General features: G+C 43.4%; 1 protein-coding gene across 1 annotated transcript in view; it reads left to right on the top strand.

The window, feature by feature from the left end:
* The first annotated feature begins 499 nt into the window (after positions 1-499).
* The window catches only part of PDXK (pyridoxal kinase), a 53,117-nt gene continuing 40,054 nt past the window's right edge, over positions 500-13,562 (top strand). The window contains exon 1 of the mRNA XM_075431230.1: positions 500-692. Coding sequence (XP_075287345.1) covers positions 600-692 — 93 coding nt within the window. The 5' untranslated portion in view covers positions 500-599. The remainder of the gene's footprint in view (positions 693-13,562) is intronic.

Raw genomic sequence — 13,562 nt, 5'->3', positions numbered from 1 at the left:
CGGGGCTGCCTGTGGCAGCTCCGCAGGGCTTTCTGGACGCTCGAGGGCGGGAAGCCGTAGCGCCATCGGGATGCGCGCGCCGCTCTGGGCTTTCCAGCACGCGGGTGGGCCGGTGCGGCGAGCGCCGTGGCGCCGGGGAGCGTGGACAGCAAATGGCGGTTACCCCACAGCGTGGGTGCCGCGGGAGGCCTGGGTGGCCGATGCCGCCCACACCGGCCACCGTTTGGGCACACCTACGGGCGCCGGAGGTGTGCGTGAGGTATGGGGTGCCATGGCGGCGTGCGGTGAGGGCAGGGCAGAGGCGACGGTGGCGGCCGGAGGCGGCGTGCGGGGCAGGCGGCGCTAGGTGTGAGGTGCGGCCGTTGAGCGGCCGCCGAGGCGTGTGGCGGCCGGGGGGGGGAAGGCGGGGAGAGGCGGAAGCGGCGGCGGTGCCCGCCTCCCGCGCGCTGGGGGGCGGGGTGTGTGTGTGTGTGACAGGAGGGGAGGGCGAGCGCGTGACGCTCCTCCGCGCTCCGCCCCCCCCTCCCCGTCCTCGCCGCCGCTCCCGGCGCCACCAGGGTCGGCCCGGCGCGGGCGGGCGAGCGGGCGGCACAGCAGCCATGGAGCCGGAGCGTGAATGCCGGGTGCTCTCCATCCAGAGCCACGTCGTCCGCGGCTACGTGGGCAACAAGGCGGCCACCTTCCCCCTGCAGGTGAGCGGCCGCCGGCGGGCCCTTCGCCTCCCGCCCCGCCGAGGGGGAGCCGGGCAGGTGGTGTGACGGCGGGGCTGCCCGCCGGGCTCCGGCGGCTCCTCTGCCAAGCCGGGGGTGAGGGCAGGGGGCAGGCCGAGAGCAGTCCGGCCGGGCGCCCTCCCCGCCCTCTCGGGGCTGAGGCGGGGTGTGCGGGGGGCAGCGGCTGTCCCGGGTCCCCGCGGCTGCCGTTGAGGTGATGTCTCCTCGCTGCCGGCTTCGGGCTGTGGTACGGCGAGCGGGCTCAGGAGGACGGGGGGGTGGGGGGGGTCCTGGTGGTGGGTGTGCTCGGCGTCGTACTGCGGGCCCCGGCGGGCCCCCGTGCCTGTCGCCGGGGCGTGTGCGGCGGCACCGGCCGGGCTCCCGCCGGAGGGTGTCCAAGCCCGCGCCGCTTGGGCGGGGGCGTCCGGCCTTCAGCCGGGGCTTGGCGGACCGGTGGCCTTGGGCCGGTGCGAAGCGAAGCCCTTGCGGCCGCGATGGGCGGTGGAGGTGGGTGAGACCCACCCGCGTGGGTTTCTGGGGGTCTAGGGGAGCTGTAGGAGGGCGCCGGGGCCGCGGAGTGGCTGTGCAAGGCCGGGCCGCAGAAACCAGCTCGCACGGACCGGGGCGTGAGGGTAGAGTTGGGACTTGGCCTTCGTGGCTGTCCTGTGCTGGCTTCGGGGTCGCTTGCTAAGGTCTAGCTGATGATGGGTGAACATCGGTGTCCTTTGGGGTGTGCCGCTGTACATCTCACCCTTCCCTCTTGTGAAGTGTCTGTATCGTAAGGAGCCAATCTGGTGCCTTACCATCAAGAGGTCTTTGTTCCTTGACACATGTGTGGCTCTGTGAAGCTTGCTGTCTAAGAATCTCATGGCCAGAGCACGGTGTGTTGTGACATGGGTTATCTTGGCACATGCTTAACGAACGATGGTGTAATCTCGCTTGACTAGACACCGGAGATGGTGTGCTCTGATAAATGATGCACTTGAGACCAGGCCTGTGACAAGCTAACCCTTATCACCATCCAGTTACAACATAGCCAAGTCTCTTGAAAATTACTGTGTGGTGAAGGGTGGCGTGGGTGTGAAATCCGTGTATTGTGGAAAAATCCGTGTACGTGGAGACCCATGCCTGAAAGGCTGCCGTGATCACACAGTTGTACTTATTCCAGAAATCTCCAGTTTCTTAAACAGTTGTCTTCGTTTTTAACTCTGTGTCAAAGGTTCTCTTTACTCTTCTGTAACTCAACCTTTCTGTGGCATATGAGCCTCTGTATAGGTGTCTTGTATGACCTGGCAAATCAGTTCCTGTGAAGTGTCGTTAGTTCCTTGACTATGACACTTTAAAATACTACTGCACTTTAAAAGTACTGTTGATGTTGTAGGTGGGTTCTGTTTAGGAGGCTGTCACACTCACACTGTGTAATGTTCCTCAGTGTATAGCTTAACAAGAAGTTGCTGGAATAGGGGGAAGAAAGATGGTTGGGGAACAACTGAACTCCTATCACTACAGGCTGCGCTTGAAAATCCTGTGTAGGCAACCCTTAATGAAGCTGTGCTGGATAGAAAGTTAGTTAAAACCCTGTTTTTGCCAGGACAGCAGACGTAGCAAGTTGCCGCCAAGTGAAACCTTCCTTTTTTATGTTTTCTTGAAGCAAGGAAAGGAATTACAAACCCCAGTTGCTTTGGTTTTATATATATATATATATATATATATATGTAAATGAAACCTGATGCTAGTCTTGAGGGTGGGTGCAAATCTGGCATGCTTCTGCTATTTCCTATTCTCTTTTTTACTTTGGTCTTCTGAACCAATGAGGCTTCCTTCTGAGCTCATCAGTATTGAGATTGCAAGGCAAGGCATATGTAGATACGGATGTGTGTGTGCATGTGAGGTGTGATGGGCTGAAATCCTGACAGAACAGTTCAGGAATCTGCATTTGGACAGCAGCATCCGAGTAGAAAACCAGATGTGCTTTTCAGTTGCTGTTTGCAGACTTCTGCAAAAACATCAGTCATGTTTGAATGGCTTGATCTTTGGAAGACTATGACATTATTATTTATTAGCAGTAGCCAGTGTAGCACTGTGCACAGCAGAGAACTGTTTAGTGCCTTTTTTGATAAGTTGGTTTTGCTTTGTCAGGCTTCTATTACACTAAAAGCTAAAGTATTTTAAAAGTATTTTAAAAGTACATGTGTGGAAATACTTTCTCTGTGAAGTATGTAGTAAATACTTTCTGTATAGCAAACACAGCGAAAGAGTTAAGCCATTTATTGGAGCAGTTATGATAATGAAAGTAATATAGCTGAGTGAGAAATGCTAGAACCCTTGCCGCCATTTCAGAATAAAATACATTAGTAGTCTGAGACTCTAGTTTAACTGATAGGTCTTAGAGGAAACGCACACCTGGATTTTTGAAGTAGTAAAATGCCAGGAAGTGAACTGTCCTCAGCTGTGCTTTGAATTCTGCCTTGTCGAGAGTTGAGATAGGTTTTACTTGCATGGTTTTACTATCTGTTTAAAAGTTCTGAAGGTAGTTCTGAATTATTTTTTAAATAGTCATAAGTTATTTCACAATCGGGTAACCTGAGAAGCTTTTGGTATCAGGAAATGGTTTAGGATTGTCCAGCGTTTAAGAGAGGAAGAGCGTTAGGGTGTACATTAACTTAGGGAGTTGCCGCTTATTTTAAAACACCAAAGAATGTTTCTCCTACTCGATTAAGAGTTTTCATAGTTTTTATGATATAAAATAAAAATGTACTTTTTCACCGTGGCATTCGACTATTACTTTTAGTGTGTGTGTTTTCTTCCTTAGAGGGATCTCTTACTTGATAATTTTAAATATCATTTTAACTTACCTTTCCTACCCCACTTTCTAGGTAGGTAGACTGTGGCAGTAAGTACAAGGTGCAGTACTGGCATGCAGAGAGTTACAGTCCTCCTCAAACCACGGAGTGAATGCACAAGGGCGAGCTCATTTCTGTTCTGCAGAGGTACTTAATTCTGACCATCAGGAAAATAGTATATATATAGTACGCCCATCATAATATCAGCTCTTATGAAGGAGTATTTCGGTCTGTATGTTCAGTCCTTTGGGCCTCTGTGAGTTTCCAAGAAAGAGATTTGAAAGTACAAGAAAGGGACAGAAGAAAGTCCCAGCGGATTTCACCCGGGTGCTGGACGTTAGCGTTTGGTTCCCACTGGACTAGGTTATACTACTGTCTGCAAGCCAGAAGCTGTTAATCTTTGCTTATGTACAGGTAACAGTGAAATCCAGAGAGTTTTGTACTTTCTGTTCTTAGCTTGCTTGATAATGCTGATAGAACATGATAATGGTTTTGGTTTTATTTTGTCTGCCCTAACACTCATAGAATTTGAGAAAATCTTATCTCTCTTTTGAGCATTTAATTCTTGACTTCCTGTTATATCTGCTTGCCTTGAAGATGGAGCTAAAAGCATGGACAATTACCATTAATTATTTGGGTCTGGAGAATGAAATCGGCTGTTCTGAATTGTAGGGCACCACCATAAGTAGCTTCTACAGTACAGAATAAGATGGCCTTTTGAAATCTGTTCAATAATTTTCTTTCCTTTTTTTTTTTCTTTTTTCCCTGCTGAACGGAAATAGTTGTCTGTTCAGGTATTAATAAGGACAGATGATTCTCATTTTTACGCTAGTCCTCAGTGATTCTCTCTTGCAAAAGAAACACGAAGTCTACATTTTTAGCTCCTTCTTAATTGTAAAAAAAAAAATGGGAAAACAACTTTGGTCAGCACAGACGGTAATTTCCTTGATAGTTAAGGGTAGTCTTTAATTGCATTTTTCAAGGCTGAGGGTATAATTTGCTTTCATATACTGAGACCAAAATCAGTATCAACCTATCTTTAATGATTATCTGCTGCCCTAGCAAAAAAGTTTAAGCCTTTTTCTTTCTTTCTTTCTTTTGTTGAATAGTGTAGTCAAACTACACTACAAACTACAAACTACAAATGGATGAAGTATTGTACAGAAAGAGAGGTAGGTAAAGAGTGTCTCTTATTTAAGATGACTGCTTGTTCTGTTTTTCAAAACCTACTTCTATTGTGTTAATTATGAGTCAGAAGAAGGGTGAATTAATCAAAAGTCTTTACAGAAGAACAGTAAGAAATGTTCCTGCTGGCTAGCCCTTATTTTTGTTACAGATCAAAGGCTGAAAAAGCCTTACCCTTAAACAAGAAAATAAATACAAAGATGAAAGAATGTATTTTCTCTTTGTAATACCCAAAGATTGTCCTAAATTAGAGATCTGAAACAAGAATTGTGACTCTAGATTCATACTTCAAATGAAGCTTGCGGAAGCATGATTTTCTTCTTGACTTTGTTTTTTGTTCTTGTAAGAAAGGTAAACAAGGGACAGATGAGGTTTAAAAAAAACCCAAACAAACTCCGGACCCCTCTGGGAAGGCTTGTTCATAGCTGTGTAAACAGCATTTTCTTGTTATGTGGATGTCAGTATATGTAGTTACAGAAGTCCAGTGAATACTATGTGCAAGGTAAGGCCCTGAAAATGACTCGTAATCCAAAAGGACCCAACAAGGTGGTTCCTGGCAGTCTGGATTTCTAGGAGAAGACTTTACCACAACCTTCCAGAAGTGCTTGTCCAGATTAACCCACCTTTGAAGAAAGGATAGCTCTGGCCCTCTAGGAGCTGTGATGTACTGTGAGAGCTTTGAACTTTTGAGAAGATTGTAGGAGGTGGACTTTCGACCTGTATGATGAGCTGGAAGGGGAGTAGGACATGTCTGAGAGAGGACATGAAAGTGGAAAATTCCTTGAAACAACAACAAAAAAATAGAGGTGGTGGTGGGGATCGTCACTCTTTCAGCTTATAACATTGCTTGAAGACAGACTAGACTGAGGCAGAGAACTGGCAAAAATACTGGGATCTCACTTGACAGTAGTAGTTTACGTTTGTGTAGCACTGTTAACTAAGAGATCCCAAATTTCTTTACAAACTTTTTACAGAAGTATTTTCAGCTACTAATGCAAAATAATAAATTTGAAAAATTAGAGTAATTTCAGCCTGCTTAAAAGAGGTGCAGCTGGGACTGTGGATGTGGTATGGACTCTAAATGACAGGGCTGAGCAGAGTCTCTAATAAACAGAGTGAGGATGATTGAGCGGTCATCATCTGAGGTCGAGTGTCAAAGTGTGTGACAGTAGTATCCATAACTGTTCCTAGAAATCACTTAATTGTGGCAACTTTTTAATTAAGCTATTGTCATGAAGATACAGAAATGCTGAGGGATGTTCCCACAGCTTCATTATATATTACCACTGAAAAGCTGGAAAAAGCATTTTAAGATGCATTATGTGTGTGGGGCCAGTTGACCAGCTGCCATTTTAAACGTTTTAAAAAGGAGATGATAAATATTTACAGTGATTGATTATTATTATAATTTGCTTTTTTATGGTACGTTGTGAAAATTTGGACTCTGCAGATGCAAAGGCTGATATTTGACATAATGTTTACACAAGAGTGTGCTGTAGTGAAGAAATAGTAACTTTTGTGGACATAAATTAGTCTTTTGATCTAACACAACAAAGCAAAGCAGAAAGATTAAGGAGGATCACACTTGGTATCTACAAGCACATGCAAATATTTGACAGCAGAGCAGCAAAACTGCCTTGCCCTGATTCACCCACTTTCTTTGGAAAAAAAGTTGAGTCGTCAAGAAATTGCAAATCTTATTAAAGGACTGGAAAACCTTGCCTGAAGATGGATTTGCATGGTTTGTATGGAGAATGTTATATACTCAGAGACTCAGTAGCAAGTGTTTACTTGCTTAAGGCATTTTTTTAATTAGGAAACGGCCTTATGTTCTATCTTTAAGCCTTAGGTTTTTTTGATTGTTTGGATTCTTGCATTTGTTATGGCTTATTTGTGCTCCAAATGACAGTTGAGAGCATATTTTTTTCCTATATAAACAAGGACAGACAATAGAATCAATATTGGTCAGATTTCTGAAAAAAAGTGAGCCTCAAGAGAAAGTTAATCTATATATTAAAATGTACTGAAATAAATTTAAAAATATAATTTGAAATAATAAAATGACTCTTTAACTGTATATGTGAGGATGGTGCAAAGATACACTGGAGAAAAATAGGTGACCATACAAAGCTATTGATATTTCTCTAAAATCTCCCTTTTAGTAAAGTGTTGTCTCTTACTTTTCATTTTTTTTCTATTTATATCCAAAGTGATAGTCACCTTTCCTTGGAGAGCATATTTAGTCATTTTAGATAAGGGATACAGCATTATCCATGGTGACTGAACACACGCCAGACAGGTATTTTTAGCCTCTTCAGGCTGAAAAGGTGCAAGTGGAAGGTCCACTTCAGTTGCTTGTGTTGTGTGGAAAAGAGACTTGAGTTGGTGAGGCATGGTTAATGTGAAGAGTTGGACATTAGTCCTGGTACATAAAATGTCCATTCTTCTGAAATTGCTATGTGTGATAGAGTATGCAGCTGTATAGTAACCTACAGAGGGGGAAAACAAAAAAAAAAAAAAGGTGAGCAGAAAGTTTGAAACATGCCAAGCAGATCCATGTTGATAGATCATATGTGCCCCAACAGAAGCCAGAATAGTTCATCATCTTGTGGCTTGGCAGCAGTGGGGTAACTTGTCATATCAAAAAAATATTACCGAACTGAAATTTGGCTATGCTGAAATACCTGAATTTTTTTCAAACCTTTCTTCAGGACTCTTATTTGTTGATGCGAATTCATCTGTGACCCCTCTAAGCTCCAGTTCCCTGAACATCTGGAACAATTATCCATAGAGCAGGAGGGTGAGCTATGACACTGAAACCTCTAATGTGGTTCATTTAAAAAAAAAAAAAAAAAAAAGGCAAAACAAAACATCTCACTTCACCTTCTGTCATCCTATGTAAATTTTAAGCATGTGGACTAGTTTGGGCTGAGTAGAAGTCCTTCCATGGTGATTTAACTTCACTCTGTTGAGAATGCAGAGCACCTCCTGCTAGAAGGATGGGTGGAATGGCCCCAGGGGCCAGTTGCGTCATGGGAGGTTTAGATTGGATATTGGGAAAAATTTCTTTACTGAAAGAGTGGTCAGGCATTGGAACAGGCTGCCCAGGGAAGTGGTGGAGTCACCATCCCTGGAGGCATTCAAAACATGTACATACGGCACTTCAGGACATGGTTCAGCATACATAGTGGTGATGCGTTGATGGTTGGACTGGATGATCTTAGAGGTCTTTTCCAGCCTTAATGATTCTATAAATGTGTGATCGAGGAGGTGCTAAAGCACATACTGAAAAATGCTAAGAGTCTTCCTTGTGGCAAAGCAAAAGCTGGAGAGCCATTTTCTAATCTGTAGATGCAGTTGTTTCTGAAAAAAGAAGTAAATAGTTTCCTGACTAGCAAAACCTTTCCAGTCTGATCACAACTGTTCCCCTTCACCCCACTGTGGGGTCCAGTCATGTTTTACCTCTCAGAAGAGGATCTGTGTGGAAATCCCAAGCAAGGATGGCACAGCTATTGATGGCGTTGAGAAGTTGAAGGGAGGAATCCATGGAAGTCTTCAAGAATAGCATTTGTTAGGTCATCATACTTGAAACTGCCGAAGTATGAAGTTGGTCTATCCCACAATATCAGAATAAGGTAACATTTTTTTCTCTTACTTAACTTGCAGATTGCTAGCTAATAAAGCTGAATATTGTTTTTTTTCATACTCCCCTTAATAGTTGTCTATTTATTGCTAACACTAAATTATTTGTTTCCTTCCTGAATTTTACTGTGTTTGTTCGCAGCTCCTGTACATGGCTATTCTGTCCTCCTCTTCTGGAAGAGGAAAGAAAAAAAGTTGTAACAGAAAAAAATGTTGGCTAAATTATCAAAATTCAGTACTGTTTTTGCAGAATTATATGCTGGAGCTCATGGTGATGTATTTAGGAAAGTTTGGCCTCAGTCTAATCAATTAAAATATATTTGTGTTTTTTATAAATCTGTATATATTGATGTATTTTACAGCATTTGTTTTGTGTGATGAGTACTTCTGAAGAAGTTTAGGCTGAAGGAAAACTCTGTTTCCACCTGTGGCCAGCAGGAGTAAGGAGGTGATTGTGCCCCTGTACTTGGCACTGGTGAGGCCGCATCTTGCGTACTGTGTTCAGTTTTGGGCCCCTCACTACAAGAAGGACACTGAGGTGCTGGAGCATGTCCAGAGAAGGGCAACAAGGCTGGTGGGGGGTCAGGAGAACAAGTCTTATGAGGAGCAGCTGAGGGAGCTGGGGCTGTTTAGTCTGGAGAAGAGGAGGCTGAGGGGGGACCTTATCGTTCTCTACAACTACCTGAGAGGAGGTTGTAGGGAGGTGCGTGTTGGTCTCTTCTCCCAGGTGACTAGCGATAGGACGAGAGGCAATGGCCTCAAGTTGCGTCAGGGGAGGTTTAGATTAGATATTAGGAAACATTTCTATACTGAAGGAGCAGTCAGACATTGGAACAGGCTGCCCAGGGCAGTGGTGGAGTCACCATCCCTGGAGGTGTTCAAAATACTTGTAGACATGGCACTTTGGGATATGGTTTAGTAGGCATGGTGGTGTTGGGGTGACGGCTGGACTTGTTGACTTAGAGGTCTTTTCCAACCTATGATTCTGTGATTCTACTTTCACTTTTCTCGCAGAATACAGCCCCTGTCTCATAAGGGTGGACATCATGTTGCCTGTGGAAGCCACCAGACACTCTGAGCACCTAACAGAAATGGAAAAAAATGTTTAAAAAATGGTTAAAACTGAGGCCAGCAGGGGTAGTATTTCCTGTGGCGCATCAATTATTTGTTGTTGCTGTTTGTGGACCAGCACAAGCTACCATCTCTGTGCCAGCTCATTCCTTTTGTAGTCAAATATTGCTGGTAGCTTTATATTGAGGATGGTTGTTTCTGTTCTCACTGTAGTTAGTGGAAGTAACATTGTGCCTCTGCTCATCCATACAAGAACCAAATACATGGCAACTTAGTGTTTAAATTTCAGAGGTTTTGTATTGTTACCTGTCCTGTAGGATATAGTTTCACGATCTGCTGGCTTCAGTAGCAGAGGCAGCCTCAGAAACTCTTGCTCTCTGCTTACCATCAGCAGCTGGTTTTTCCACCTGCACTATTTTGCTGTCCATTTCAACCTTCAAGGAAGGTCATTTTGTGAGGTCATGTGGTAAACTGCTCTGAGAAGTCATCCAGGTTATAAATAACTTGATGAAGATGGAAAAGAAGAAAATGTTTGTTTGTCTTGTGAGTCAGTTTCCTGATCCAGTTCCCTACATAGCCCCACAGACAGCTCTTTTGGTGCAACCGCGGTGCCAGAGGCAGGAGCAAGGCCCAGGCGCCTGCACCTGGCATCCACTGAATGAAACATTGCTCAAAGTACGCTCTTGTCCAAGACATCTGCTTGCTCTGAAGGAACTGATGAGACATTTAACTGTTCTCTAGAAGCTTCAGTCTTTCTCTGTGGTGGCCTTGGTGTGATGTTTACATAATGTGGTGCCTCTTTCAGGAAGTTGTTTCCTGTTCCATTTTTTCAAGCATCTGTTATCTTGCAGTTTAACATCTAAAGCTTTGATAGGAGAGTGGGATCCATTTGTAGTTTACCTAAGAAGGCAAAATAAAGCATATGTGCTGGATAAAACAAATGTCTTTCTTGTAGGATGACTCCTGCTTAGACATACATAATGTGCTTGGCACGCCTTGCTGGACTGGTGGTGGAAGAGCTAGCTATCCAAAATGTGAACAGCGGGATTAAAAAGAAAACTAAAATAAAAATCAGGAGAATATAATGTGTTGTTGAATATTTTTTCCCCTCTCATCTACAATTTCATTCATGAAAATTAACAAGAGGTTAAGTCTATGCCTGTTGGACCTGTTGTTGCTCTGTGTGTCTGCCTCTCCTAATCAGTGTTTGTAAACTTCCTTGTGTAGCACTGTGCATGATTCCAGTTGGCAGGAGTCTGCAGTGACAAGTATGGTGTTTTTGTCAAATTACATCCAAATGTAGAAGGAAGCAGCATGAAGATGATGAATCTGAAATTTGCAGTGAACCTGCAGATTTTACAGTTTTTCAGAAGAATATGTGAGCTGCAACTTCTCCATTTGAAATCCGTATGTAAAGTCATTGTTATCCAGCAGTAAACAGAATCTCATGATGGGAGGAAAAATGTATTTCTTGGGTTGAAGGCAGTCATACACCCACAGCACCACCTCATTCTCCTTTTTGTGTTTGTCCTTTAGTGGGAGGAGTGAAGGGGGAAGCAGAAGCTGTTATTTCCTTGTCTTTCACTACCTTAGCCCTTATAAATCAGTGTCTTGCAGATCCATCACTTGGTCCCACCCCAGATGGAAGGAATGACTTCCTGCCTGTGGGAAGGTTAATAGAGCAGCTATACCATAAATCTTTTGACTGCAGTTGGGCTGATCCTGAACTGGTGTCATGCATGGAGTAACAGTAATAAGCATGTGCATCTTGCAGCCACAGAGGCTATTTGTTTGAGTAGCCTATGAAAAAATGCTGATGATGTAGAACAAGGAATTTCTTAGTGCTGAACAAAAGAGCTTAGAGGGATTTTTGATAAAGGAATGTATTTTATGTCTTCTTAGTATCTTGCATTGAATAGTTAGCAAAGCATACCCATCAGTTTGTCAGGGTGGAAAGTGAAACTGAGTGACCTGATGGTACTTGCTTTGAAGCATTCCTGTGTCTCTACGGCTTATTTCGAGGAGCATCTTTAAGGCACTATTATCCTTATTGTAAATTTTGCCTGATATGTACTTACGTTGCAAGCCTTTTCAGAAAAATCAAGATATAAACTTTTGTAGAACAAGTTCACTGCAGTCTCAGCCTGTTCTAGTCTTTTCTGTTCAGATGGTCATGATGTTACAGCTACATCAGCCCATCTGCAAATTCTCAATAAGTACCGATTTTACCAGAGCACTTTGACAAAGATTGCAGTCAGCTCTGGCAGAAGAGAGAGGCATTTGTTTTCGGCTCCAGTCTGTAGTGTGTACTCTGTGGTGTCCAGTGCTGAAGTCAGCTTGTAAATCCTGAAAACTGGTGAGCAGTTGATCAGAGGTGAAGACGGAGTGTCACTGAAGAAACAGGCATTAGGCTACCTGAGGTGATCATCTTGTCTTGTTTTTGCTGATGTAGGGCTAGGTGTTGTAGAACTTTTGGCCATAGAGCAATAATGAAACATCAAATAAATGTGGCTACAGTGTATATAAAATATCCCAGACTCCTTCACACCTAGCTTCCTCTCATGTATTCTTTGGTAACTGGAAAGCTAACTTGGGGAGGAAATGAAAACAGTTTGAGATGCATGGAGTTTGACTTGAGAGTACAAGAAGATGAGGTGAAAGATAGGTTCAGGTAGGTAAAGACTTGGAGGCATGGTGGTTTGTGGTTTTTCAGGGATTTTTTCTTTAGTGTGAGGGTGAACAGTTCTAACCAGATAGTTTGATGTGTGTTCGTGATTTTTTTGTGTATGTGTGTGCATTGTTTGCATAGTCTTTGTATAGTGTATTTTGTAGGCTTTTTTTAAACCCTTTGTCACTGGTGAAACAACTTTTTTTTTCCTCAAGGTCATCTGCTATGTTTTTTATTGTCAGTTTTGTAATGGTCTGTATCTAACCCCAGAATCTGAAGTGGCCTATTTGTTACCTGGCTCTGGGTTAATGAATCACCAACAATACCTCCAGCATCCCTGTTCCTAAGCTAGCTCATTTGCTCTTGTGTTTTTATCCTAGTACAGTATCTCTGGTATCTTAACGATTTTTCTTTGCAATGCTTTGTCAAATGCTGCACTAAAATACAGCTATATTATAGGTACAGAGTTCTCATTTTGTGCTTGGTATGGTTTATTAAAAGCTCAGAAAGAGAAAAAAAGGATTGGGTTAGTCAATAGCAGTTTCAGTTCAGTTTATCAACCCACGCTAGCAATTGTGCCTGCTTCACTAATTGCTGGGACATGCCTTTTCTTTTTCCCAAGTTCCTTTTCTCAAACTAAATTTGTGTTCTAATTTTCTACACCCAGTACAATGTGTGTTTTTTTGATTGCATATCCAATGGAAGGAGATGCAATTAAGTGAAAGAGCTGGCACACAGTGAGAAGTGCAAGCTGCAACTGGGAAATCCTTTCTCTTTCTTCTCTTCCAAATTAATTTGATTACAGAAATTCAGCCTTTCAAAATATGTATCTGTTCCATGTCCAGAGGAAGATAATGGAGCAATGATATTCACTGGAACTACAGTAGTGGCTGGGTAAGGTGAAGTTCACACATGCAAATCACCTGTAATACAACAGATACATGGATGGCTTCATGGCCTGATACACAGGCTTTCTTACTGGAAAGTATCGCTGCCATTGCTTAGCAAAAAAAACCCCAAAACTCAATTACCTTGTTTGACAGAGTAATTTTAACTGTGGCATTAAAGTTAATTCTGTTAATGACTTTCAATTAAGCTCATTTTTAACGTATCTAAAAAAACTGGAAGGGATGGTTTTGGTTTATGTGATACAGTGATTTTGTAGACAAATACAGGTATTACTGGCTAATTCTGTGTTTGGATTATATACGCGTTCTGTTAAAAGTCAGCAGTTTGGGGACTTGCCACAAGATTTCTTCAAAATTCTTCCTAAATACTGTGTATTTAAATCTCTGTAACCCTCTTCATTAATGTGTGTCTTTATGCTATAAAACTTGCCCTTTAACTGATGCATCTGTCAGTGTTACATTGCTACAAGTGTGATTTTCCCGTTGATGGAGGGCCTACCGTACATGTGTCCTGTTAACAGCAATACAGCCAGCT

Source organism: Opisthocomus hoazin, chromosome 1, assembly GCF_030867145.1.
Source record: "Opisthocomus hoazin isolate bOpiHoa1 chromosome 1, bOpiHoa1.hap1, whole genome shotgun sequence".
Lineage (NCBI taxonomy): Eukaryota > Metazoa > Chordata > Aves > Opisthocomiformes > Opisthocomidae > Opisthocomus > Opisthocomus hoazin.
Note: the sequence above shows the minus strand (reverse complement) of the source record. Positions and strands in the feature narration are given on the sequence as shown.